General features: G+C 44.9%; 1 protein-coding gene across 1 annotated transcript in view; it reads left to right on the top strand.

The window, feature by feature from the left end:
- The window catches only part of LOC139534120 (proton myo-inositol cotransporter-like), a 66,982-nt gene that overhangs the window by 44,753 nt on the left and 6,464 nt on the right, over positions 1-15,765 (top strand). The window contains exons 5-6 of the mRNA XM_071332900.1: positions 6,011-6,174; positions 6,437-6,557. Of these exons, the coding sequence (XP_071189001.1) occupies positions 6,011-6,174; positions 6,437-6,557 (285 nt within the window). The remainder of the gene's footprint in view (positions 1-6,010; positions 6,175-6,436; positions 6,558-15,765) is intronic.

Below are 15,765 nucleotides of genomic sequence, written 5' to 3'. Positions count from 1 at the left end.
ACACACCAGCATAACGTGCACAAGCACTACAAAATAAACAATTCTGGACAAGGACATGGGGGGAAACAGAGGGTTAAATACACAACATGTAATGATGGAATTGAAACCAGGTGTGTGGGAAGACAAGACAAAACAAATGGAAAATGAATTGTGGATCGGCGATGGCTAGAAGAACACCGCCCAAACAAGGAGAGGGACCGACTTCGGCGAAAGTCGTGACAGTCAGAGTGAGGTGAGAGGGGAGCAGAGGGGTGAGGAGGAAGACGAGAGGGAGAAAGAGGAGAGGTGAGGGGGAAACATTTTCTTTCTCATGAGTAGAATTTATTGTACCGGAGTTCTTCCTGGCCATGTGATTAACTCCAGGTCACACACAGACACATACAGGCCCCCTCCTCTCTTTATTTTCTTCCTCTCATACACCTATCTGTCTTTTACCCTTGCACCCAAGCCTCAGAGATGAGTGCACACACACATCTCCAGCAGACACCACTTCCATCCTTCTCCCTTCCACCCTGACATTCCATTCCTCATACTCCACCTCATCCCCCTCTGTCCCCTCCTCCACTCTCTCTTCCTCCCCTCTCTCTGACATCTTTGTTGTCACCTTGTCTTCATGTCGGAGTGGAGAGAGGAGAAAGGTGTGAAGTGGATATACGGCGGAGGATAGCCAGTGGAGTGCAGACAGAGTGCAAGTTCCATTTTTAGAACAGAGGTTCTGAAGGCCATTTCACACCTTCTGCCTGATCCTCTCACATCACATACAGCCACGGGCACAATCTGAAATGGAATATTCCCTATATAGTGCACTGCTTTTGACCAGCGCCTATAGTGAATAGGGTGCCACTCTGTTATATAACCTCCATCTTGGATCTGTCGATCATCTTGGAGAAGATCAAGGGGTCAGTGTTGGTGACACACTGGAATCTTGTTTACGCTGCTGTTGTAGTTGTGGTGTTTTTTTGTATTTACACAATCTACAGTCTACCATGTCACCTTCTGTGTTTTGGTTTTCAAGAGCCAGCTTGTGTGTCCTTCTTCAAACCCAATCAGTCAGCCAATGTTTATCTAGCTAGACTTTTTTCTTAACATCTCAAGTAGGAGATTAGTGTTTCTTGTTTATGTAATGATTTGTTTGTCTGTCCACTCCACTGTGACGTGCCTATTGAGCTTGTTATACTTGCATAAGTGCACCCTCTTACACTGAGAGAATGTAATCATGTAATAGTCACAGAGTAACAGCCTGAAAATGCATTACAGCAGTTGTTGCCGCACAATTTGAGCATAAGCACCACAGCTAATGCAGTGGAAGACTTGATTATTACACTTGATGACTCTCACTCAGTCACTCAGACTGAAACGGAGGAGGAAGTGACTATCTACCTCTCTCGTCTCTTCTCCATCTTCCTGTCTTTCTCTTGGCTGTATGGCGTCTTGTGGTGTCTTGTACTATTTGCATTCTAGAGTTCACTCTCAGACCAATATATGGAACAGTCCTGTGTATTTGTCCCTATCCTACACTTGGCCCAAGTGATCCCCACAGACCTCAGGTGTACAGGGCTATAGATGGATGTAGAGGGGTGTGCGTTTGTGGGGTGCGGAAGGGTGTGCGTGTGCTGAAGGGTGTGTTAGAGGGTTGTAATTGAACATGTCCATGGCATATCTCTGACCTATTACTAGATATCATTTATTAAAGATGGTGGTTACCATGGTGAATGGAACTGGCTTCCCTTTTTTTTCTCCCATACGGAGAACAAGAATTCTCTCCTCTTTTCTTTATTCTCTCTCTCACTCGCTCTCTCAGCTTTGATCCAGATTATCACACTGTGGTAAGTCTGTTATTGTGTCCATGCGGTTTCACGGTAATTGAGCATTAATTAACATAAACACGTTTGGCATCTCTAGGCCTCCACGCATGCAAGCTGCTGAAGCCGCCTTTGGAACATCTACATTTGAATTGAATATACACCATCACAGTAAATCCATTATTTATTTTATGCAGGTTTAAAGAAACATTATGATACGAAGAAAATGTATTTCAAAAGAACAGAATATGAGTTGCCCTACTGATTGTTATCTGGCTATGAACCATGTCATAGGCTGTAGCCTTGTTCATTTAGCAGACAAGACATGCTCATAAGTCTCTTGCCATTATTTTATGTTAAATGATTTTATAGTAAGAAGAATATAACTGAACTTAGCTGAATAAAATAGAAAGGATATTTTTCCCGTTCCAGAGCGAGAGTGCACATATGAAGTGGCTATTTTGAGCATAGAAGTGATGATTTGAAACGGGTCCTATATGCTAGAGTTATTTGGCAACTTTAGTTGTGAATGATACAAACCATAGAATTCCTTAGAAATCAAAAGATATATAGGCTGCATGAAGCGACTTTAGGCTATTGATGATTTGCGAAAGTCACAAAAAAAAGATTGTGCTCTGTTCCTTGCCTCAGGCTGCACACACTGTTCTCTCGTCAAGTTATCATATTTTCACTCAACAGACTATTCTCAATTTAATATTGTCTTTAATAATATGTCAAATTTGTTTCGATTTAGAATGACCCATTATCAAATGGGCAGGAACAGTGGCAAGAGAAAAAATACATTTAATCCGTATGCACTCGAATAGCGAATAGGGGCCGGTTCGTTTCACTCATGTCAGGTAGCTAACTCCGGTTATTTTGCCGCGTGACAGGTGATATTCCGCCCAACCTCTGTATGCCATGGGCTCTCCAACTCTGTTCCTGTAGCTACCCAGTGCTTGATTTGGGAAAGCAAGTGAAATCTGTTCTGGAACATCGATAGTAACATGTTTACATTAAACTGTTGGCAGCCCCTCTCTCTTCATGCTGCAGAAAGGAATGATGGAGAGAGGGGAGCAGATGGAAACGCATGGTAGTGAGATATTCTGTAGCAAAAGGTAATGTGTCAGCCTATTAATTAGGCTATCGCCCTATTACTAGGCTATTCTTAATCCAATACAAATTCACTGTAATTGTAGGCTAACTCTGAATTTGTTTAAGTTAGAATTGACCAATTATGTATCAGAGATAGCTTAAATCAGTATTTATTTTAATTGTTTGTGTAATATGCGGTAGGCTATGTATTGTATAATGGCACAATCATTTTAATTCCGTTTTTTGGGGGCTTGGGCTCACATATAGGCCTATGCAGATGCATAAGCTCTAATATGCATATAGGTGTTTTGAATGAATCATCACCTTAGAAAACACTGTCCATTTTGTTGTGTTAGGCTTTGAAACAGCATCCACAACGATCATGTTTTTCACTCAGTTTCAACCTTCTTTCTTCAAATTGATAAATCACAGTGAGGTTAGTTTTAAAGCACGATACTGTTTCGTGTGTTTGATGTGATTTTCAATTGCATTTGCATTGATGTCAGAGTGCTTAGAGGGACAATAGAGTCCTGAGTACCCGGCCATTAGCGACCTGATGATCATTATAGAGTTGGGTACTACTAACACATGTCCAGAGTGCATAAGAGGAGATTACCCTGACTCAACGGTCACGTAGAATTATACTGTGGTCATGACTCATGACTGCCGGTGTGGTGGTAATACGGTCACTGCAACAGCCCTAAGTCTTACTGCATAAACCCTGGGTATTTTTTTTTGTGTTGGATTAATAGCAGTTTTGGCTACAGAGCTTCAGACTTCTCGTCCACTCCGGTCGTCATACATAGGCTATATCATTTGAATGTTGTTTTTATGAATGACAGCTTTATTGAGTGTCTGAGACCTTCCAGATTTGTCAGAAATGACAAATGACATCTGTACTGCCATCTGTGTCCAGTTCAGAGTAGTTACCCTGGTCTATAATGTATTACATTTAATTACAAATTGAACACAGCCGTTTCAATTAGCACAGGCTGTTATTATCTACAATCTACAGTACCATCGCCATTTGACCATCTCACCACATGTGATAGAGGGCCACATGGACGTTGTTAGCAGAATGTTTTAGTGGGCAGTGTAATTTATATAATTGGGCTGTGAGCTCCCCGGGAGTCCAAGAATGAACCTGCAGCTTCATCGTTAGAAGAGACCGGGGAAGGTTCAATCTTCCCTCTGCAAGTGGCCTGGGAGGTGGTCTCACCCACAAAAAGAAATCCGTTTTTTCCCCACATTTCTGGAATGGACCCAGAGCCTAAAGATACACACAATTTGGCTAACTCTGTTTGAGACTATGATTTTTCACTGGCACCATGTGGTTTCCACCCAATAGTCTGTATTATGGCAGTATTTGGATGCCATGTTGGAAGTGTTTCAATTTACACTTATTTACAGCACTCTTTGTAGCTGGTTATATCATGTTTGTTGATGTGGTGTGGTGGTGATGCTGTGTTCTGTTAGAGCAGAAGGTAGCTGGCTGGGCAGGTTAGCTGTGAGCTGTGCTTCCCTTCCGGCTGGCCTTGCTGCTTCTTAATCAATCTGATTCAGACCTGAGATGGAGCTTAGCGGGCCTTTACTGCAGAGAGCTTTTACACCCGATGCTACTACAAACCCCTTATCAGTCATACTGTGTTTCTGTGTGTGTGTGGGCAGATGCATACTGAGATTGAAAGCCTCTGAGAGGCGAGACAGAAATCAGGCGGCTTTGTTGCCTTCCGCCCAACATGTTAGATCGCTGCATGTGGCTATTGCCCTTGGCTTTGCTTGACTTGTATTGACCCTGTGTGTGGTCCTCGTGACCCCTTACACCTGTACTTTTACTCTGAAGTATTGAACTTAGTCTCAAGTTGAGAAACATGTTGGCTGACTTACATAAAGGAAAGATTTATGCAAATAGGCAATCGGTAGGAGTGTTTTGTTTTGAAAAAGAGCAGACGGGTGCAGATGCTTTTCAAGAGATGGAAAAACAAATGCTAATTCACTGCTCCTTGCAGAGAATGAGTGACAAAGTGAGGGAGCAAGAGAGAAAGCGAAGGAATGGCTTTTATTTTTCGCTTTTTTAATGAATGTATTCCTCTCGTCTTTTTTGGTACGAATCGTTGCGTTGCGTTCCAGAGTGTCTGTATTTTCGCATTTAACCCGGAGAGTAGACAGTGTTTTTCTACAGCGGCTGGGATGCTGCCTTGTGAGGGAGGTAGTTTCCCTTAACCACTGATATGCGGTCCAATTTCTTTTTGTCAGTCACTGTAGGGTAATCTGATCCTAGATCTGTGGCAACTTCTACCTTCAGCTGCTCTCTGGGCGTCTACAAGTTCCACAGGGCTAGGGTCTTCCTCCCCCGTCTATATCACCTGGCGCCCTAGCAATGAAGCAAGTCAAGGAGAGAATGTTTAGAGGCCCTGTCTGTTGAGCTTGATGAGGTGTAATCTGCCTAATTGAAGAGTTCAGCATCCTTCAGGCAGAGAAGTGGCACTTTAATTAGACAGTGACACCAGAGTGTGTGCTTCCCAAACGGCACCCTATTCCCTACATAGTGCACTACCTTTGTCCAGAGCCCTATGGGTCCAGGTCAAAAGTAGTGCACTATTTTAGGGATTAGGGTGCCATTTGGGACACAGGCAGATACAAGAGTGAAGGGGGTGGATGGATGGAGACTCATCTCATTGTGTCTATTTCGGGTTGATTGCCTTACCAGTGATTGATTGGTGGCCACTCAACTAAAGAACATAATGGAGTGTACCTCTTCTCGATGGAGAGAATCATTAGCACATGATGATCTGTCTCTTTCAATCTGTTCCCTAGTTCTGTTTCGCTCTCTCAAGCTTTATTGGCATGAGAGGGACAATCCAATGCAATACAACACACAATCGAAATGACCTTTGGGTTTCCTGTCCTGTCCTCAATAGTCTGTAGATGGCCATTCCAGAAGGACATTACTACCTGGCTGTTCTTTCCAGCATGGCCAGATGGTGGCCACCACCCTATTGTCTTTGTGCATCAACATGGCGTCCAGCTAGTGTCAAAGTTAGCCAAACTCTCTCTTTACATGGTAGCCATGTGGTGTCTGATGATGACCGTATCCTGTCCTCTGTGTGCAGGTACTACGGCGCCACCATCCTGCAGATGTCGGGAGTGCGGGATGACAAGGTGGCCATCTGGTTGGCTGGGGTCACAGCCTTCACCAACTTTCTGTTCACCCTACTGGGGGTGTGGCTAGTGGAGAGGGTTGGCCGCAGGAAACTCACCCTGGGGAGCATCATTGGTAAGGGTCAGAGGGTCAGGGTAAAGATGAACGCATGGATCCTGATGATTCAGGGACACATTTAGTGTATGTGAATAGATGGCATATTGGATCACAGTATACGTTTCACAGATAGCTCCACAGATAGATTTTAATGGAATTACATGGACTATGTGAAATTGTAATACATGTAACTACACAGACACTAGTCGTAACCCATATTATGTCTAAAGCAGTACACTGTTTGGTTAGACTATGTGTATGACTGTGTTGTTTCTCCTAGGTACATGTCTGAGTCTGTCTCTGCTGGCCATTGGGTTTCTGCTATCTGCCCAACACACCCCTCCTGTCACCCTCCACCCCACTGACCCCTCAATGGTCAACTCCACCTGCAACAGACACCTGTGAGTACTCCCTACTCTACTACTGTATTATACTGTACTCTATCTGCACTGTAGTCTACTGTCCGACACAATACTGACTATGCCGTACTATTCTGAATATTAATGGTTAAGTGTAATGTTCTGGGGGGCCTCCCGAGTGGCGCAGTGGTCTAAGACACTGCATCGCAGTGCTTGAAGCGTCACCACAGACCCGGGTTTGATCCCAGGTTGTGTTATAACCGGCCGTGACCGGGAGTCCCATAGGGTGGCGCACAATTGGCCCAGCATCGTCCGGGTTAGGGGAGGGGCCGGAGGGGCTTTACTTATCTCATCACGCTCTAGCGACTCCTTGTGGCATGCCGGGTGCCTGCAGAACGGTGTTCCGGGTTAAGCAGGCTCGACCTTCGCCTCTCCCGAGGCAGTTGGGGAGTTGCAGCGATGAGACAAGATCGTAATTGGATATGACGAAATTGAGAGAAAAGGGGGGTAAAAATCAAATAAACATGTTCTGAAGGTAACATTGACATATGTACATCACTTTATTGTTAAGTGCAGGGGTAAAAAAAAATCTCAGTATGAACCTGATCCACCATGAATTGAAACATGGTCACTAATGAGGGTGTTCTTTAATGGAAGCCTCCAATAAAATCCAGGTAGAATAAGGAATTCCCCAGGGCAGCTGTTTAGGCCCCTTACTCTTTTCAATCTTTACTAACGACATGCCACTGGTTTTGAGTAAAGCCAGTGTGTCTATGTATGCGGATGACTCAACACTATACACGACAGCTACCACAGCGACTGAAATTACGACAACAGTTAACAAAGAGCTGCAGTTAGTTTCGGAATGGGTGGCAAGGACTACGTTCATCCTGAATATTTCAAAAACTAAAAGCTTTGTATTTGGAACAAATCATTCACTAAACCCTAAATCTCAACTAAATATTGTAATGAATAATGTGGAAATTGAGCAAGTTGAGGATACTAAAATATATGATTAAATATGAAAATATTTTTGTGAAGATAGCAATGTGATTTTGGACTTATTTACATTTACATTTACATTTAAGTCATTTAGCAGACGCTCTTATCCAGAGCGACTTACAAATTGGTGCATTCACCTTATGATATCCACTGGAACAACCACTTTACAATAGTGCATCTAACTCTTTTAAGGGGGAGGGGGGGTTAGAAGGATTACTTTATCCTATCCTAGGTATTCCTTAAAGAGGTGGGGTATCAGGTGTCTCTGGAAGGTGGTGATTGACTCCGCTGACCTGGCGTCGTGAGGGAGTTTGTTCCACCATTGGGGTGCCAGAGCAGCGAACAGTTTTGACTGGGCTGAGCGGGAACTGTACTTCCTCAGAGGTAGGGAGGCGAGCAGGCCAGAGGTGGATGAACGCAGTGCCCTTGTTTGGGTGTAGGGCCTGATCAGAGCCTGAAGGTACGGAGGTGCCGTTCCCCTCACAGCTCCGTAGGCAAGCACCATGGTCTTGTAGCGGATGCGAGCTTCAACTGGAAGCCAGTGGAGAGAGCGGAGGAGCGGGGTGACGTGAGAGAACTTGGGAAGGTTGAACACCAGACGGGCTGCGGCGTTCTGGATGAGTTGTAGGGGTTTAATGGCACAGGTAGGGAGCCCAGCCAACAGCGAGTTGCAGTAATCCAGGCGGGAGATGACAAGTGCCTGGATTAGGACCTGCGCCGCTTCCTGTGTGAGGCAGGGTCGTACTCTGCGAATGTTGTAGAGCATGAACCTACAGGAACGGGTCACCGCCTTGATGTTAGTTGAGAACGACAGGGTGTTGTCCAGGATCACGCCAAGGTTCTTAGCACTCTGGGAGGAGGACACAATGGAGTTGTCAACCGTGATGGCGAGATCATGGAACGGGCAGTCCTTCCCCGGGAGGAAGAGCAGCTCCGTCTTGCCGAGGTTCAGCTTGAGGTGGTGATCCGTCATCCACACTGATATGTCTGCCAGACATGCAGAGATGCGATTCGCCACCTGGTTATCAGAAGGGGGAAAGGAGAAGATTAATTGTGTGTCGTCTGCATAGCAATGATAGGAGAGACCATGTGAGGATATGACAGAGCCAAGTGACTTGGTGTATAGCGAGAATAGGAGAGGGCCTAGAACAGAGCCCTGGGGGACACCAGTGGTGAGAGCACGTGGTGCGGAGACAGATTCTCGCCACGCCACCTGGTAGGAGCGACCTGTCAGGTAGGACGCAATCCAAGCGTGGGCCGCGCCGGAGATGCCCAACTCGGAGAGGGTGGAGAGGAGGATCTGATGGTTCACAGTATCAAAGGCAGCCGATAGGTCTAGAAGGATGAGAGCAGAGGAGAGAGAGTTAGCTTTAGCAGTGCGGAGCGCCTCCGTGACACAGAGAAGAGCAGTCTCAGTTGAATGACTAGTCTTGAAACCTGACTGATTTGGATCAAGAAGGTCATTCTGAGAGAGATAGCAGGAGAGCTGGCCAAGGACGGCACATTCAAGAGTTTTGGAGAGAAAAGAAAGAAGGGATACTGGTCAGTAGTTGTTGACATGGAAGGGATCGAGTGTAGGTTTTTTCAGAAGGGGTGCAACTCTCGCTCTCTTGAAGACGGAAGGGACGTAGCCAGCGGTCAAGGATGAGTTGATGAGCGAGGTGAGGTAAGGGAGAAGGTCTCCGGAAATGGTCTGGAGAAGAGAGGAGGGGATAGGATCAAGCGGGCAGGTTGTTGGGCGGTCGGCCGTCACAAGACGCGAGATTTCATCTGGAGAGAGAGGGGAGAAAGAGGTCAAAGCACAGGGTAGGGCAGTGTGAGCAGAACCAGCGGTGTCGTTTGACTTAGCAAACGAGGATCGGATGTCGTCGACCTTCTTTCCAAAATGGTTGACGAAGTCATCCGCAGAGAGGGAGGAGGTGGGGGGGGGGGGGAGGAGGATTCAGGAGGGAGGAGAAGGTGGCAAAGAGCTTCCTAGGGTTAGAGGCAGATGCTTGGAATTTAGAGTGGTAGAAAGTGGCTTTAGCAGCAGAGACAGAAGAGGAGAATGTAGAGAGGAGGGAGTGAAAGGATGCCAGGTCCGCAGGGAGGCGAGTTTTCCTCCATTTCCGCTCGGCTGCCCGGAGCACTGTTCTGTGAGCTCGCAATGAGTCGTCGAGCCACGGAGCAGGAGGGGAGGACCGAGCCGGCCTGGAGGATAGGGGACATAGAGAGTCAAAGGATGCAGAAAGGGAGGAGAGGAGGGTTGAGGAGGCAGAATCAGGAGATAGGTTGGAGAAGGTTTGAGCAGAGGGAAGAGATGATAGGATGGAAGAGGAGAGAGTAGCGGGGGAGAGAGAGCGAAGGTTGGGACGGCGCGATACCATCCGAGTAGGGGCAGTGTGGGAAGTGTTGGATGAGAGCGAGAGGGAAAAGGATACAAGGTAGTGGTCGGAGACTTGGAGGGGAGTTGCAATGAGATTAGTGGAAGAACAGCATCTAGTAAAGATGAGGTCAAGCGTATTGCCTGCCTTGTGAGTAGGGGGGGAAGGTGAGAGGGTGAGGTCAAAAGAGGAGAGGAGTGGAAAGAAGGAGGCAGAGAGGAATGAGTCAAAGGTAGACGTGGGGAGGTTAAAGTCACCCAGAACTGTGAGAGGTGAGCCATCCTCAGGAAAGGAACTTATCAAGGAGTCAAGCTCATTGATGAACTCTCCAAGGGAACCTGGAGGGCGATAAATGATAAGGATGTTAAGCTTGAAAGGGCTGGTAACTGTGACAGCATGGAATTCAAAGGAGGCGATAGACAGATGGGTCAGGGGAGAAAGAGAGAATGTCCACTTGGGAGAGATGAGGATCCCAGTGCCACCACACCGCTGACCAGAGGCTCTCGGGGTGTGCGAGAACACGTGGGCAGACGAGGAGAGAGCAGTAGGAGTAGCAGTGTTATCTGTGGTAATCCATGTTTCCGTCAGTGCCAAGAAGTCGAGGGACTGGAGGGAAGCATAGGCTGAGATGAACTCTGCCTTGTTGGCCGCAGATCGGCAGTTCCAGAGGCTGCCGGAGACCTGGAACTCCACGTGGGTCGTGCGCGCTGGGACCACCAGGTTAGAGTGGCAGCGGCCACGCGGTGTGAAGCGTTTGTATGGTCTGTGCAGAGAGGAGAGAAGAGGGATAGACAGACACATAGTTGACAGGCTACAGAAGAGGCTACGCTAATGCAAAGGAGATTGGAATGACAAGTGGACTACACGTCTCGAATGTTCAGCAAGTTAAGCTTACGTTGCAAAAAATCTTATTGACTAAAATGATACAGTACTGCTGGCTGGTGAAGTAGGCTAGCTAGCAGTGTTGACTACGTTAGAAGGACGAAAATAGCTGGTTAGCTAACCTCGATAATTACTCTAAACTACACAATTATCTTTGATACAAAGACGGCTATGTAGCTAGCTAAGAAAAAATTGCTAAGATCAAACAAATCAAACCGTTGTACTGTAATGAATTATAAATTAGATCATTGTTTTTCCTATAAACTTGTGCCCAGTCAGTAGCCACGCCCAAGTGAGCTCAGAGTTCGTGTCAGCGTGACGGAACGCCCCTTTGGCCAGAGTGCTTAAAAGGACTCGCTAAGAATCAACATACAGACCAAAACTTGCCGGGTTGCTGCTGGCATGTAAAGTGGTCGGGAGCTGAACCTTGAATAATCAACCATTGAGACCAAGCAGATGGATGGTGGAAACCGGACGTCACGAATGGTTAAAACTATAAGACCAAAAAGACATGAGGCTGTGGTCCAGACGTTGAAATGGTTAGAAACGTTGTACTGAGACCAGACAGCGTGGCGCGGTGGCTACACAACTGAAAAAGGTTTAAACTCTACAGACCAGCCGACGTACAGTGGGAGCTGAACGTTACGAAATGGTTAGAAACTCTGAAACTCTCAACACAAGTGAAGAAGGTAAAGACTAGACCAGAACATTCAGTGTGGAGTGGTGCATGAAAAAATGGTCCTACATTTTTTACTAAAGACACAAGGGGGGAAGGAAGACAATCCCCTCTGATACAACTGTTGGTACGTCTGAAGTAACTATTCTAACGAACACTTCAAGCAGAGAAGCTCTACAACTAAGAAGGACATTGCGACCTCTGGTGGACAACCAGAGCCTTACATCAAGCCACTACCCATAGACGGGGTAGTGGCTACGCGTAATTATATATTGCATTTCTAATCCGAATGAGTGGTGGTTAGGGTGCTAAGTATTCTGGTTACTGTGAGTGTAGTTTCAAATGCATGTACGATAAGTTGACTCTCTTTGTCTCTCCCTCTCTTTGTCTTTCCCCACCCCCTTTCCATTGTGTAACAAGCCGTCATATCGTATCAGTCCACTAGGGACTTTTACCTCATGTAAATGTGTATGGTATTCTGTGTTGTTATTTAGTTAGTTAATAAATAAATGATTAAATCAATTTGTGTAGTCCTGAATATTCAAAATCACTAGGGTTCTTGCGGATCCACGGATTATGCAATGTTCAGAATGAGACTGATGAGGTAATAGTGCATACTTGACTTTTATTGATGTAAGAGATATCGGTATATCTTTAGAGTTTAAGTCGGGAGATAGTAACTTGTTAAACATCTCTTCTCTTAAAAAAAACATCTCTTCCCTAATGAGTTAATTGTTACTTGATTAATTTAATCGGGTAACAATTAAACATAATTCGTTTGATTCAATAAATAACAGTCATCAGTTTAATGATAGTCTCGTCACGACAACAGAGCGCTAACATTAATAATATGCATGTCAATCTCTCCTGGCTACGTGTATTTGTGAGAGGTATTGACAGAGGTATTGCACCAAGCTGTCTGTTTGAACTACTGGCACACAGCTCGGACACCCATGCATACCCCACAAGACATGCCACCAGAGGTCTTTTCACAGTTCCCAAGTCCAGAAAAGACTAAGGGAGGCGCACAGTACTACGCACAGTACTATTCCACATCAAGTAGCTCATGAATGCAGTAAACACATAACATACACACTAATCACACCCATTATAGACATGTGGTAGTAGAGTAGGGGCCTGAGGACACACTTAATATGTTGTGTATAATGCCTTAATTTTGCTGGACCCTAGGAAGAGTAGCTGCTGCAAAGGTAGCAGCTAATGGGGATCCATAATAAATACAAATACAAATTAACATTTTACAGGGTTTGTTTCTTAATACATTTTCCCTGTTCTTCCATCTAGGATTAAATTAATGTTATTTCCAATTTAATTGTACATGCTGTACATGTTTCTGAACACTTACCTAGTAGATAATTCCAATATCTCTGCTCTGATTGTTTTTTTATTCTACCAGGGGTTCATTTTAACTGCAACAACAGACTCTATTAGCGACAGTGCTACAGGCGTTGGGTCTCTGTTAATATAAATGATGGAGAGAGAGAGATAGGGTGAAAGAGAGAAAGAGACCCTGTCTGCCCTGTGAAAGACTGAGCCACTCTCTGTCCTAATTTACACAACAGCATGTAGACTGAGTGTACAAAACAGGAACACCTGCTCTTTCTATGACATAGACTGACCAGGTGGATCCAGGTGAAAGCTATGATCCCTTACTGATGTTACACTTCAATCAGTGTAGAGGAAGAGGAGGAGACAAGTTAAATAATGATTTTTAAGCCTTGAGCCAATTGAGACATGGATTGTGTATGTGTGCCATTCAGAGAATGAATGGGTAAGACAAAATATTTACAGTGCCGGAAAGTAATCAGACCCCTTTTTAAACATTTTGTTACGTTACAGCCTTATTCTCAAATTGATTACATATTTGTTTCCTCATCATCAAACTACACACAATACCCCAGAATGACAAAGCAAAAACTGGTTTTTCGAATTTATTGCTAATTTATGAAAAACCAAAAAATGAAATATTAAATTTACATAAGTATTCAGACCCTTTACTCAGTACTTTGTTGAAGCACTTTTGGCAGCGATTATAGCATGAAGTCTTCTTGGGTATGACACTACAAGCTTGGCACACCTGATTTGGGGAGTTTTTCCCATTCCTCTCTAGCAGATCCTCTCAAGCTTTGTCAGGTTGGATGGGGAGCGTTGAGGCACAGCTATTTTCAGGTATCTCCAGAGATATTCGATCGGGATCAAGTCCTGGCTCTGGCTGGGCCAATCAAGGATGTCCTCGATCCTGACTAGTCTCCCTGTCCCTGCCGCTGAAAAACCTCCCCACAGCATTATGCTGCCACCACCATGCTTCACTGTAGAGATGGTGCCCGGTTTCCTCCAGACGTGACACTTGGCATTCAGGCCAAAGAGTTCAATCTTGGTTTCATCAGACCAGAGAATCTTGTTTCTCATCCTTGAGATGTACCATACCATACCATACCCCGTTCCATTTTAGAATAGGGCTGTATAACGTAACAAAATGTGGAAAAAGTAAAGGGGTCTGAATACTTTCCAAATGCACTGTAAGTGGAATGGGGTATGGTAGGAGGTGCCAGGCGCACCGGTTTGAGTGTGTCAAGAACTGCAATGTTGCTGGGGTTTTCACAATCAACAGTTTCCTGTGTGTATCAAGAATGGTTCAAAAGGACATCCAGCCAAAGGACATCCAGCCAACTTGACAGAACTGTGGGAGGCATTGGAGTCAACATGGACCAGTATCCCCGTGGAATGCTTTCAATACATTGTAAAGTCCTTGCCCTGACGAATTGAGGCTGTTCTGAAGGCAAAAGGGGGTGAAAATGAATATTAGGAAGATGTTCTTAATGTTTTGAACACCAGTGTATATTTACCAGCACTCTCTCTGGTCACTCACAGCTGCAACAACAAGACTGTCTTAAATGAGTCTGACTCGTCTTTAATGCAGGCGTAATGGGTTTGCTGTTCTGTCATTAAATGGCGTAGCAGTCGGACGTGTGTTTGTCTTGTCCCGTCTTGTCCCATGTAAATAGTCAGTCTCATTGTTTTTTTTTTCATATATATTTTTTATATTTTAATCTCACTTTCCACCTACGATCTAAATATACTTTCCTGCAACCCGCCCCACCCAATGTAGTACGCATCTGCTGTTTGTATACGTTATACGCGTTCTGTCTCCTAGAAATGAACGTACTTTGGTGCAAAAAGTGCACATCAATCCCAGAAGAACAGCAAAGGACCTTGTGAAGATGCTGGAGGAAACAGGTATAAAAGTATCTATATCCATAGTAAAACAAGTCCTATATTGACATAACCTGAAAGGCCACTCAGCAAGGAAGAAGCCACTGCTCCAAAACCGCCATAAAAAAGCCAGACTACGGTTTGCAACCGCACATGGGGACAAAGATCGTACTTTTTCGAGAAATGTCCTCTGGTCTGATGAAACAAAAATATAACTGTTTGGCCGTAATGACCATCGTTATGTTTGGAGGAAAAAGGGGGATGCTTGCAAGCCGAGGAACACCATCTCAACCGTGAAGCACTGGGGTACAGCATCATGTAGTGGGGGTACTTTGCTACAGGAGGGACTGTTGCACTTCACAAAATAGATGACATCATGAGGATGGAAAAGTATTTGGATATATTGAAGCAATATCTCAAGACATCAGTCAGGAAGTTAAAGCTTGGTCGCAAATGGGTCTTCCAAATGGACAATGAGCCCAAGCATACTTCCAAAGTTGTGGCAAATGGCTTAAGGACAACAAGGTCAAGGTATTGGAGTGGCAAAGCCCTGACCTCAATCTTATAGAAAATGTGTGGGCAGAACTGAAAAAGCGTGTGCGAGCAAGGAGATCTACAAACCTGACTCAGTTACACCAGCTCTGTCAGGAGGAATGGGACAAAATTCACCCAACTTATTGTGGGAAGCTTGTAGAAGGCTACCTGAAACGTTTGACCCAAGTTAAACAATTTAAAGGCAATGCTACCAAATACTAATTGAGTGTATGTAAACTTCTGACCCACTGGGAATGTGATGAAAGAAATAAAAGCTGAAATAAATCATTCTCTCTACTATTATTCTGACATTTCACATTCTTAAAAATAAAGTGCTGATCCTAACTGACGTAAAACAGGGAATTTTTACTAGGATTAAATGTCAGGAATTTTGAAAAACTGAGTTTAAATGTATTTGGCTGAGGTGTATGTTAACTTCCGACTTCAACTCTAGCTGAAGTTCTGAAAGAGCTGCAAAATCTGGATCCCTACAAATCAGCTGGGCTAGACAATCTGGACCCTCTCTTTCTAAAATTATGCGCTGAAATTGTTGCAACCC

Source organism: Salvelinus alpinus, chromosome 11 (assembly GCF_045679555.1).
Source record: "Salvelinus alpinus chromosome 11, SLU_Salpinus.1, whole genome shotgun sequence".
In the NCBI taxonomy this organism is placed as follows: Eukaryota; Metazoa; Chordata; class Actinopteri; order Salmoniformes; family Salmonidae; genus Salvelinus; species Salvelinus alpinus.
The sequence above is the reverse complement of the archived record's forward strand: the minus strand, read 5'-3'. Positions and strand labels throughout refer to the sequence as shown.